The sequence below is a fragment of the Cryptomeria japonica genome, chromosome 4, assembly GCF_030272615.1.
Source record: "Cryptomeria japonica chromosome 4, Sugi_1.0, whole genome shotgun sequence".
Lineage (NCBI taxonomy): Eukaryota > Viridiplantae > Streptophyta > Pinopsida > Cupressales > Cupressaceae > Cryptomeria > Cryptomeria japonica.
This window is the reverse complement of record NC_081408.1, coordinates 586766732-586779414: the sequence shown is the minus strand read 5'-3', so window position 1 is coordinate 586779414 and position 12683 is coordinate 586766732. Positions and strand designations below refer to the sequence as shown.

At 43.1% G+C, this 12683-nt stretch overlaps 1 protein-coding gene across 7 annotated transcripts in view; it reads left to right on the top strand.

The window, feature by feature from the left end:
- LOC131076271 (protein N-terminal asparagine amidohydrolase) overlaps positions 1-12683 on the top strand; it is a 249113-nt gene that overhangs the window by 92916 nt on the left and 143514 nt on the right. For 4 of the 7 annotated variants that reach the window (XM_058013375.2, XM_059219960.1, XM_058013376.2 and 1 more), the window contains exon 3: positions 11006-11200. The exons of 1 other annotated variant lie outside the window; for it this stretch is intronic. In XM_058013375.2, the coding sequence (XP_057869358.2) occupies positions 11006-11200 (195 nt within the window). Of the gene's footprint in view, positions 1-10674; positions 10793-10972; positions 11201-12683 lie in introns of those variants that run through there. 2 more of the 7 variants (XM_059219959.1, XM_058013378.2) reach the window with 2 other exon arrangements.

The following is a 12683-nucleotide window of genomic DNA, read 5'->3' as shown; positions in this document are numbered from 1 at the left end:
TTTTTAGCGGGCTGACTAACTGGAGGGTCCCGGTTCCCTTTGTTCGTGATAGATCTTTAATTTCGACCCATTGACTGCGTCTGGTATCTCCTTCCCGTCCAGCGTCCACAACTTTATCACCCCATTCGTACTGACCTTGCGTATCCGGAAGGGCCCTAACCATCGGACTTTGAATTTTCCGGGTTTAATTTCGTTCTTCCCGTTGAATTTCAAAACCAGCTGTCCGGGAGTAAACTTCATTCACCGGAGATGCTTGTCGTGCCACACCTTCCATCTTTGCTGGGCTGTTTCTGTCGCCCACTGAGCCATCATCCTTCGTTCATCCAATTTGTTCAAAGCGTACAGCCTCTCCCTCAAGCTTTCCATGTCGCCAAGGCGATTATCGATGGCAATCCGTAGACTCGGCACCATGAATTCAACTGGCACCACGGCTTCTTGTCCATACATTAGTTGGAAGGGAGTCTGTCCAGTAGTTACCTTGTAAGTTGTTCGGTATGCCCAAAGTACTGACGGTAGGCGCTCCTCCCAGTCATCCTTCTCCACTTTGCAAGACTTATATATGACGGACATTATTATCTTATTTGTGGCCTCCGCCTGGCCATTGGCACGTGGGTAGTACGGGCTTGATAATGAGTGAAAAATCTTGAAGTCTGATGTCAACCGCCGTATGAAATGGTTCACGAAGTGGCCTCCCTGGTCACTGGTCAACTGAATAGGTATACCATATCGCATAATGATTTGTTCATAAATGAATTTCGCTGTGCTTACTACCGAATTATCCTAGAGAGCCCTTGCCTCCACCCACTTGGTCAAGTATTCTGTCGCAACTATAATGTATCGGCACCGTCGTGTGCGGCTGGCCTTAAGAGGACCCACAAAGTCGAGTCCCCATTGTTCAAAGAGTTCTTGTGCATGCGACGGGTTGAGGGGCATGAAGTCCCGCTTCAGAGGTTTGCCCGCCCGTTGGCAAGTGTCGCACCCCACGACCCACTCCCTGGCATCGTGATGTACCATTGGCCACCATAGTCCTGCGAGAAGCACCTTGCGGGCTGTAGTGTCTGGGCCCATATGTCCACCTGCGGGCCTTTCGTGTGCCTCCCTTAATACACTTGAGACTTCTTCCTCCATGACACAATGCCTTAATATCTGGTCCGGCCCCATTTTTTAGAGTAACCCGTTGATGAGCGAAAAAGTCCTACTCCTTAATACGAGCTTCCTTCGTTCCCCTGGACGCATACCCTCCAGAAATCGGGACGTCGATAGGTACTCTCCAATCTTCTTGTACCACGAAGAGAGTACGGCTATTTGGAACAAGTGTGCATCCGGAAAATCGTCATTTACTCCCTCTGGAGGTTCCCCCGATTTAATCCAGGACAGCTGGTCGGCTATGACATGGCTTCGCCCTGGTCTTACCACAATTAAAAATGTGAACTCCTGTAGTAGCAATAGCCAACGACTTATCCTCCCCTGGATAATGGGCTTGTTTACTAAATACATGAGTGCCTGGTGGTCTACGTAAAATGTGAATGGTGTGGCCAGGAGGTAATGACGGAATTTCTGTACGGCATAGACCATACCGAGTGCTTCACGTTCTGTGGTACTGTAGTTCTTTTCCGCCTTCGAGAGCAACCTGCTGGCAAAATAAACGGGGTGGTCCAGCCCGTGTCCTCCTACTTGGGCTAATGTAGCCCCGATGGCATAGTTTGAGGCATCCATGTGAACGTGGAATTCCTTATCCCAATTCGGGTATGCCAGTATGGGCGCTCCCATCAACCTTGTCTTCAACTCTTCAAAGGCCTTGCTCTGTGGCTCTGCCCAAATGTATGGTTCCCCTTTCCTTGTCAACTTATCCAACGGGTGGGACACCGCAGTGAAGTTCTTGATGAACCTCTTGTAGTACCCCACATGACCAAGGAAGGACTTTATCCCCATGACGTCCGTAGGAGGTTCCATTTCTACTATTACCCGAATCTTGTCCGGGTCTGTTTTCAATCCTTCTTTACACACAATGTGTCCCAACAATCTCTCCTGTGGTACCATGAATCTACATTTCTTCGGGTTGAGGGCCAGCCGTGCCCTCCGACACCTCTCTAGGTACTCCCCGAGAGTTTTTAAGTGGATGTCCTGTTCGCTGTAAATAGACCAATCATCTAGGAATGCTTTGAAGTTCCCCACCGACATCTTGTCGAAGATGTGCAAGATGATGCGCTGAAAGGTGGCAGGCGCATTGCATAGACTGAAGGGCATTCGGTTGTATGCGTACACACCATCCTCCACCACGAAGGTTGTTTTCAGCTTATCTTCCTCCGCGATGGATATCTGGTTGTAACCAGAGAACCCATCCATGAAGGAATAGATTTCATGTCCAGCTACTTCCTCCAAGATGCTGTCGGTGAAGGGTATGGGAAACGGGTCTTTAATAGTGACAGCGTTCAGGCACTGGAAGTCTACACAGATCCGGATCTGATTGGCCTCTTTCTTGAGGGAAATCACAATGGGAGACACCCATTCACTTGTCTGTACTCTGAAGATTATACCCGCTTCCAACATCTGCTCAATCTCGTCATTCACCCGTACAACATAATTTTTGTTCATTCGGTATGGCCGCTTCCTCAGTGGCTGGGCTCTCGGTACCAATGTGATTCAGTGCACACATAACTCTGGGGGCACGCCCTTCAAGTCCTTGTATGTCCATGCAAAGACATCCTTGTATTCAAGGAAAATTTTGAAGGCTGCGGCCTTCAACACTGGATTCCAGTCATCTCTGACAAGGATGATCTTGGGGTCACTTGTCTCCCCGAGATTCGTTTCCTTTAACTTGGCTTCCTGATACTTAATGGGCTCCCCCTTCAGGAATTGGTGTGCCGACGTCTCATTCACTGCTGCCTCCCCTTCCTTATACTCGCCATATTTTGGGGGAAATATATCTAGTGCTTCTTCGATGCTCAATACGTTGCACGAGGGTGTAAATAGTTCATAATCTCCCATTTGCCAATGGAAGAGGCCATTCAAGGAGTCCCCATCGTCCCCTGAGCATGCCTCCAGTTCTAACACCCCTTCGTCACTAGGCTCCATGCGGCATCCATTTCCACCCTCCGCTAACTGGTCTCCCTCAGATTCCGAGTTGGAGCAGGAGGCTAACTCCTCACTCACCATCTGCATACGGAGATCGATTACGTACTTCCTCCAGACATTTTCCAAAGAAAGGGTATTCCGCTTCCAGTTATGGTTCACTTTTGCTGCAATGAGCCACCCCCGCCCCAGGATGGCGTCATATCCTTTCTGCTTCAGGGGGATTACCACAAAATCCAGCACGAATGGCTGCGTGCCGACCATCACCTGCTGGCCCATGAGGGTACCAAAGGGTTTAATCCTATGTTGGTCTGCCCCTAGTAGGTTGAATGTAGGGGGCCACAACGTAGGCTTTCCCAATTTTTTCCATGTCACTTTTGGGAGTACATTTACTCCTGACCCTCCGTCCACAATAGTGTCTATTAAGGTAGTCCCTAGTATACCCATTTCTACCATCGCCGGGTGGCGTCCGTTGTTGACTACCAACAACATGGGGTCGACTGCGGGGCTCATGACCTCCCTAAACACGGGGTTGGTTGTGGGGCTCACGACCTCCCTCGTTTTTACTTGTGGGGGTGCAGAGTTTAAAATAGCTGTTTTTAGCTGCGGCATAGTCTCCAGGAGGTCTTGAATTCTCACGGGTACCTCTATCTGCAATATTTGCCATAAGATTTCCTCTTCTCCCTTCGTCCTCCCTTCGTCCGTGGTGGACTTGCTGTCTGGTGACTGTTCTGTCCTTGTGCAGCCATTTTCTTTGTGATCTCGTCTCTGGCCTCCCGCACTCTCTCGGTCTCCGTGTGGGGATTTGGGTAGGCATTCTTTTTAGCCTGTGCCCTTGTGATTGCCAACACTTTTGCCTTCGTAGGTTCTATGTTTAGAAGGTTTACACCAGGCTTCGAGCAATTTGCGTCCTCATGGTCGCCTGGCCCGCACCATCGACAGAGGTGCTGAGGGTTGGCTTCCTTCGTGCAATCGCGGGTGAAGTGTCCCCACTGATTGCAGGCCCTACATTGAATCATTGGCCGGCCCTTGGCATCATACTGGATCCAGTTTCTGTTGTTGTTATTGTTATTATTTCTCCCGCCACCGCGTCTATTATCCCGGTATCCTCCAGATGATGCCGTTGTGTTAGTCTGTTGGCCCGTACCCGCTGGTGCGGATGTTGTGGCCTGCTCTGTGAACAACACTTGGTTCGTGCTTCGGGTTTTCATGTTGTATGGGCACTCCTTGGTGGATTGTCCCATCACTTGGCAAATCTCGCAGCATGCCTTCTTCGGGCAAGTACCCTTGGTGTGTCTGTCACTCCTACAGTCAGTACACCACACTTCATTTTCTTCCGTCTTACTTGTACTCCCTTTCATGGCTTTGAATTCTTTCAGCATTCGTTCCATGCCCTTCTGGAGCGCGTGTACCTTTTTACTCAATTTGCCACCGCTACTGCTCTCCCCATCAGAATCTTCATCATCGTCAGATGAATATTTATTACTTTTCTTCTTCCTTGATGTTTTGTATTCGCTTTCTAGATCCGTCGCCTTATTATAGGCATCGTCATATGACGTCGAGGGTACAATCTTCATTTTTTTCCGTAGGGATGATTTCAATCCTTCCACAAACCATCGTTTTTTTAAGCCCTCAGCCGGCTGGCTCTCCATTTTACCCAACAATTCCTTTAGTCTCCTACTGTATGCCCGTACTGTCTCCTTAGTACCTTGCTTGGTACTGTATATCTTTGTTACAATTTCGTTGTCATCACGGAGCAACCGAAATTCCTCCGTGAATTCCTTCTGTAGGTTAGCCAATGTGGCCACTTTTTGCTTATCTACATCGGAGTACCAATCTATGGCAACTCCATGTAACGTGGCTGGGAACTGCTGTACCCAGTCATTCTGGTCTGTCACTCCATTGGCAGACCAAATGGTTTTGTAGCGTCCTAAAATTGCGACACTTGCAATTTCGACCGCATTTCGGTCTTCACGATGGCGATGCAACACGGAACCTTAATGGAGACCCCGAAACTTGTCCACGACATCAAAAACTGCATTTTTCTAGCACCCTGCCTGATCCCTCCTTGCACCCTGCTGTCCCGGGAGGTGGGACCAGAGCGCCCAGCGCCCTGGTCCTTCAGGACAAGGGCGCCCAGTGCCTTGGTCCCCCTAGGACCATGGCGCCCAGCGCCTTGGTCCCTGGCCCTATTTTTGGGCCCGGTCTCCTATGGGGCTTCGGGTCTTTATGTTTGCAAATTGGAAAATACTCTTTCCTTGTCGGCCCAAGGTCGGAAAAATCAGTCTATCAACCCTAATTGACAAGTATATAAACTACATTTCCTCTCCCATTTGGAAAGGAGATGAAAAAAAGGCGTAAGCGATATTCAAACATTCAAGCATTCAAGCATTCAAGCATTCCTTCAAGCAATTGATCATTCTAAGTCTCCATTCAAGGCTAAGTGTTGCATTCAAGACAAGGATTCAACCATTGAAGAGGAGATCACATACAACATACAACATACAACATACAACAACATCTACACCTTCGCATGTAAGAATACAAACATTCTTACAACAAGGTACTAGTACTTGTTTTGCATTACAGTCATTTACATTTACAGCATTTCTCATTTCTTGGTTAATTCCAAAACCGGGGTTTGACCTAAGGGCAAACCCCTAATCCCTAACCCCCCAATCGTCTTCGCTTTTCTGTGTGTAGGTTGCAGATACGCAGCTGAAATTGAAGATCTGGAATCCTTGTGCAGAGACGAACCGATCCCCCTTCGTTTCGCGGATTTTTCGGAGGACCATGTGCACGCTGGGCGCCATCGTCCCGTCAACTTTTGCTCAAATTTGCAGGACAGCGCCGTCTCGACATTTTACTGCTAATTCCAGGTCCGCAGCTTCATCCTATATCCCTATCTCAGTTTATAAGTGAATCTTTCTCACTTTCTATGCATTCCTAGCTTAATCATTCTATCTGCATTCTTTACAAAAGAGGGTAGCCTTGCTGTCTTAACCCTTGAAACTCATTTAGAATCCAATCTTGCATTGTGTCGGATTGGATCTTGTGGGTTTCAACCCCTCTTTTGAATGTAAAGTCTCCCCTAAGTGAAAACCGACAATCCTAAGTAACCTCCTCTTTCCCCTTTGGAGTGGTGGAGGGAACACTTAGGGTTCGCTCGCGATTTTCCGCTTTACAGGTTTCACATGTATGGCAGTGCCGTAAGGGGTCTTCCTTGCCGTCTCGTGTGAATTTTGGCAATTTTTGTTTACTCACCATCCCTGGTCGTCTTCCTGGGGGCGGTTGTGTCTGTTTCTGTGGTCCTGCACTGCTTCCTCCGGTGGTGTTGGTGGTGTGTCCTTGAGGTACGGTGTTTTGCCTTTCACGTGTGGCACCTACACCCGTACTGTTGCCCTCCCCTTCGCTCTGACACGCGCCTACTCTTGCTTCCCATTGGTGATCTTCACTCCGTGGCGTAAGGGATAAGTTCCTAAACTGATCTCGAGTCTCCTCGATTAGATTTCGCCGTAACCTTGTTTCTTCTAGAAATTCTTCGTGGCTCCGCATCCTACGATGATCTGGCGACGCGTAGAAATTTTCATCGGCCTCTGCACCTTCCGTGTCACCTCCTTGGTTCCCCTCGGGCCCCCCTTCGGCAGGTTGTCCTTCGGCAAGTTGCCTCAGCCTCCGTCTACGTTCTACTTGCTGCTCCAGAATCAAAGCCCTCTGCGCGGCCTCCCACTCGTTCGTTTCTGGTTTTTTATTTCTATCTTTATTCAATAGGTTTGGCATTAATTGTCGCACATTTCCATAACTCTCAATTCATAAATCAAATCATGTCTTTATTAATTCATCTGCTCAAGTACAACTCGTGTCAATGACACTTTTATTTGAAAATAAAAAGTTCACGGTTCAATTCCCTCTTTGGCTGGCGCCATCTCGTTCCGTTTCCCGTCGGCTGTTCTCTTCGTAGTGTTGCAAGATTTGTTGTCGTCGCTCTTCTTGGGCAATCTCCTCCAGGCGGGCTTGTTGTGCCAACGATGCCTGTGCAAGCAACCGGGGGAGGTGGTTCATCATATAGTTTACTGCCGGGCTAACCTCTAGCGCTGTCCACACGACACTTGGTGGGATTTTTGCCTCCGCCGCCTCTCGTTGGACGTAGGTCTGAATGGCTACCTGGAGCAAAATTGAAAATTCTCGCGTTGCCGTGTCTTCTCCTGTGTAAAGTTCTGTTCAGGCGTCGTCGGCCTCTGGGTTTATTTCACCAACGGGTAGGCCCATTGTGTTTGTGCGCCATCTATGTCTTCCGTTCCCGAGTACGTCTAGGCAGCGGCGCCAAATGTTTGCCCTCTCGGGTGAATAACTTAATACATAAAGAACATAATGCAGAATGATACCGTAAATATCAGACAAAGTATATCAGATGTTCTATTCATAACAAGTGTGTTTTACAAGTTACATTCCAAAGTATAAAAGGGTACTGAGGGGGTGTGAGCGCCAACCGTTGCACCGCAACTTCCACCCCTCGGTTGCCAACTAACCAAAACAATTACACTTAACTAATATTATTCCTGTGTACAATAATATCGCCAACATACTTTCCTTTTCAGGTGCAAATCTTTAGATGCCTGGAACAATTCATAGAAAGAATGCACATCTCATGCAAATATTTTAAGCCTGGAACAATTCTTCAAAAGAATGCAGCATCTTATGCAAATATGTTAAGCCTTTGTTAGCATGACTAATTTTAGCAATTTCTAGCCCGTTATCTTTCTTGGTCTGCAGTAGAAATAATTGATAAATAAATTTTTATTTGCTTGAATGATTCCCTTGGCTTGGTTGTCACTTAACATAGCAGGCTTGGACTTTGCTTTGATGTGCTTTGATGATATGTCTGAGCTCATCCTTGATGAATTTGTTTCCATTTTCCTTCATAAAGATAGCATACTTGAGAAGTGATTAGGGTCTTTGAATTAGAACATCAAATGTATGAAGTGGAATCATATTTTACTCCATTACATCAACAGAATCTGAATTAATGCGATATTTGATTTTACTTGTATTTGATTACTTGTATTTCTACACCCTTCACTCAACCCAATAGGTATTAGTGGGGATGATCATATGTTTCAAACCAAGCCTCTGAGCAACATCATTTGAAAGCAAATAGAGCATATAGCTTTGTCTTCCTGATTTGAATTTTGAATTGGAAAAGCGTGCTCATTTCTTCCCATTCTTGTTCATCTGCTTCCACCGTTTTTCCCAGCAAAACCTGATGTGGACTTCTTGGGTTCCTTCTTAGTGCAGTTATTAGGATACAACTTCCAAGATTTTGTGCCAATATGTCCACTCTTAACATAATTAACTATAACAATTCTTTACAACTTTTCAAACATGTTGAGTGTTGGTATTTTTGTTACATTTACATTGACCTTTTGTGTAAGATTTGGACGGCCGATTTGATAATTGATTTTGCTTGGATGATTCAGCCTCACCTTGTTTCATTTCTTCTTCAATATGCTATGCTTGAAGAAAGATCTTTTGTGTCTCGCTAACTGGATGCAAATTAAGTAACCTGTATTTTTAAACCATTTAATAATTTTATCCATTTTTTGAGCATTGACTTGTCCTTAATTTTGGCCTTGTTTCAAATTTGAAAGACAGATGGCAGGTTCTTTGAACTTAGCTTTGCCTTGCCTTTCTTGGGCTGCTCTTCTTCATCCACCAGCTCTTCTTTCTTTCTTTATGGAGCTGCTCTTTGCTCCATATTACTTTGCAAGAGTGTGAACTACCATATCCGGGGATGATTGGTTCTTTGTCACAATCTCTTGTTGCTGGGTGATGCCATCTTCAGATTTCGTTACATGTTACAAGATTGGTTGCAATATGGCAACTATTCTTACTAGGTTTCTTCACATTCTCTAGCCATTTTCTTTTCTTCTTGATTCCACTTCCTTGTAGAAATTTCCATTTAATAAGGCTGCAATTCTATTTGCTTGTACCTTGCTACTGTCGTACAAATCAACACAATCATCCTAAGTTACCGGTTCGGGTACGGATTAGTGGATTCGGCAATTTTTTTTTTCCTGGGTACGGGTACGGGTTCGTCCGTACACACACACACACACATATATATATATACATATATATATTTTAATTATATATATATGTTCAATATATATAATCCATACAAAAATAAAATATACAATGTGACTTTCCATACATAAATCATAAATGATAAATGATAAATCCATAATTGCCAATGCCAATAAATATTCATATATCGCAAATGTAATCAGTAAACTAATAACTAAAGTCTAATATCATATTCATAATTTGCAAAAAAGATAATATTCAAGTTTCAAGTCTTTCTTAAAAAGTCATAAAGGGGCGAATTAGGGTTTTATTATTAAAAAACTATTTTAAAAATTCTTTTTTTATTGTTTTTAGACCCGTGGGCCTCATTTTTGGGAACCCACGGGCCTGGGTTCATGCAGGTCCTCCTAGGTTCACGCGGGTCCTCCTGGGTCCTTCCCAAGTGGTCGGGTTCCCTGTGGGTCGCAGGACCCACAGGGAACCCGACCACCTGGGAAGGACCCAGGTCGAACCCTAGTTGAACCCGGGCCGAACCAGGACCGGGCACGAACCAGGACAAAAGGGGAAGAACCGGTAACTTAGCAATCATCTCTACAATATCTAAAGATCGATCTTGCTTTGATAACAATGGTGATCTGTAATCTTGTCTTCAAGTGTTTGTTGGGAGAGAATCAACATGAAGGGGATCTATCATTCAGACTCTTAGAGTTTGGATTTTGTTAAGTTCCTTATTTGGTGGAAATGGAATCTAGTTCATATTGCCATAACTTCAAATTGCAACAGATTGAATGAAGAAAATAACATAAATCAAAGGAGAACAGCACATAGACACACGGAACTTCCAACCTTGTATTCTTATTGTGCAGAAAACCAGTTGGAAGTGTCAGTTGATAGGTTCTCATTCTTTCAACTTGGACAATTACAAAGAACACAAATTTGAGAATGTTTACAACAAACAATTACTGCTACATTTCACTTGACTTTTTGTTGCCACACTTTTCACAACATACAAATAACTTAATTCTCTCCTAATCACCTTTAAACTTTCACAGTTACAGTGGACTGTCTTTTTCTCATAAAAAAGTGCTTGAAGTGTCCTCTTGTGTTAAATGACCCGCAACCATCAGAAATGGGAAGTGATACAGTTTCTTGGTGGTCATTAGATTTGCTATTGGATTTGGATAAGACTGTCACTTTGTAAGATGAAAGTGGCACTGTCACAAATGCAACTACCTCGTCACAATGGAACCACTGACCCTGCATTGTCCCAAGTTTAACTGCCTATTAGAAACAAAATCATCCTATCACAGATGGAAATGCTCCAGCAGCTTTCTCATTGTATAGACAGAACCTTGTTATTTTTCTGAATTTGTTTGAGATTTGAGTTGCTTGCCAAGGATGACGCTTTTCTGATTCTTATGGATCCACTAACAATACAATGGAAATTGAATTTTTTTTGTTTGCCATTGTGTTATTTCAAATTTGTCCAAACTAACATGGCTTTTCTTGTGCTTGAAGAGTGGATCTTGATTATTCGATTTTGAAGGTAACTGTTATTCTAACTTGGATTCAAGTTTTTTCTTCTATTCAAAACATTCCACAGACGATTTGTCACCTGCATTATTCAAAAATGATGGTATGCAAAAAACAGCTCATATATCTCATATAGTTTGTGTTTGGTGTGATGAAACCTATTGGTTTTTGTTTCTGCTTTGTGGAGGGGCTTTAAATTAATATATTCTGACCCTGTATGAGCAGTCATTTGTAGATTTTTGAGTGTCAGATATAAACTGTATTGCTGGAGATGGTTTGACATATGAACTCAAGCCAAGGACTGTTTGGATGGCAGGGTCATCAACTTGTCCTTAATCTACTCCAAAACCCAATCCTGTCAGCAAAAACAAATGCATTCAAATCCTTGTCAGAGACAACAATAATGCTTCCTCAAGATCCAAAATCTGTGGGTTCTGAGAGTTCATCATCTGTCAAATCTGTTTATGTGTTTCAGAGAGAATATGCAACTGTCAATCCTTCAGCTGTTAAGGTGAGTTCATTACATTACATTTTTTATTTGTGATGAATGTTCTTGAACCATAGCCAATAAGCTTTTATTTACATCAGAGATTGATTTATTTCTTGGCACAAAAAATGATGGCTTCTGTATGATGTTAGAAGAGATGTTCTAGTTTTATTGTTTTATATAAAAACTATCTTTTTGCCATATGGGAAATTAACTTTTGAGCTCAAGTGTACTGTTTTTGTGATTACGGACAGGAGAAGCAAATTGAAGATTTTTTACTAAGCTAGCACAAACATCTGTAGTATTTAGATATTGTTAGTTCCGTGTCCCTAAAAGGGTCCTGGTTTTCCATATACACTCTTCTTTGTGAATGTGGAAGGGTATTGTCTGATTGTGACATTCATATATACTTTAGAAGACAAATTCAGAATCCTTCAAGCCATTTTCCTGTTGTGGCAAAGTTTTGTCCACATTTTCTCATTTAGTGATTCAATCAAAACTATGAAATATAGATAAGTAGGAGGTATTTTTATATTGTTTGAAATCCTGATATACATACATGCGTATGCACGTACATACATACATACATACATATCAGGATTCAAGTGCAAAGTTTTTGAGTCATACTTATTGACCCATATTTCATGAGTAGTGGTTCACAAAAACTGATCTTTCATGAGAATAAATGGTTCAATTAGCACCCATTGCATCTAGGTAATGCTCAAAGGGGTGAAGCATCGGGCTTTGGGAGGTCACCTATCCCATTAGCATGTTGGAGTAATAATGAGTAACTTCCTGGGAAGTTCCAATGCTTCACCCTTGTGAGCATCATCCAAATCGACCATTCATTCTAATGAGAGATGGGTTCATATGAACTAGTACTCATGAAATAGGGTCAATGATTTTGATTCAAAAAGCTATGCAGTTGGATCCTGATATAAAATATCATAATTATGAAATATCACCAAGACTTAGATACATACATAGTTAAGTAGGGAACTGTTTGATATTTCTCTTAAACTCATAAATAGAAAACATGGCTAGGAAATATTTGAAAGGCAAGTGCATACATTCTATCACATAAGAAAAGGTCAGTTCTTACAAGGAAGCGATTATCATTGAATTGTCATTGACATGGATTAACATTTGAAGGTCTTAAGACTTTTGATTAAATTTATTTATAATCAAATCGCAATCCACGACAACTAACACACAAACCTCTTTCAAAAAAAATCTCATCTCTAGTTCCAATCTATGGCAACTATTAATCATCATCTATCAAGAGGTTAATTATTATTTACAGTAATCTAATAGAAAACAAGAAAATTGAGAGATTTCAATGAACTTAGATCAAATTTAATACTTTGTTTACCACATCAAATTGACCTATTTAATTAACACAAATTAATTTCTGGGTTTGAATTGTAATTTTGTCTTCGTCATGGAACTTTTTTAGCTTTATCTCATAATCATTTTATCTTTTCTAAAATTTTTAATTTCTTTTTTC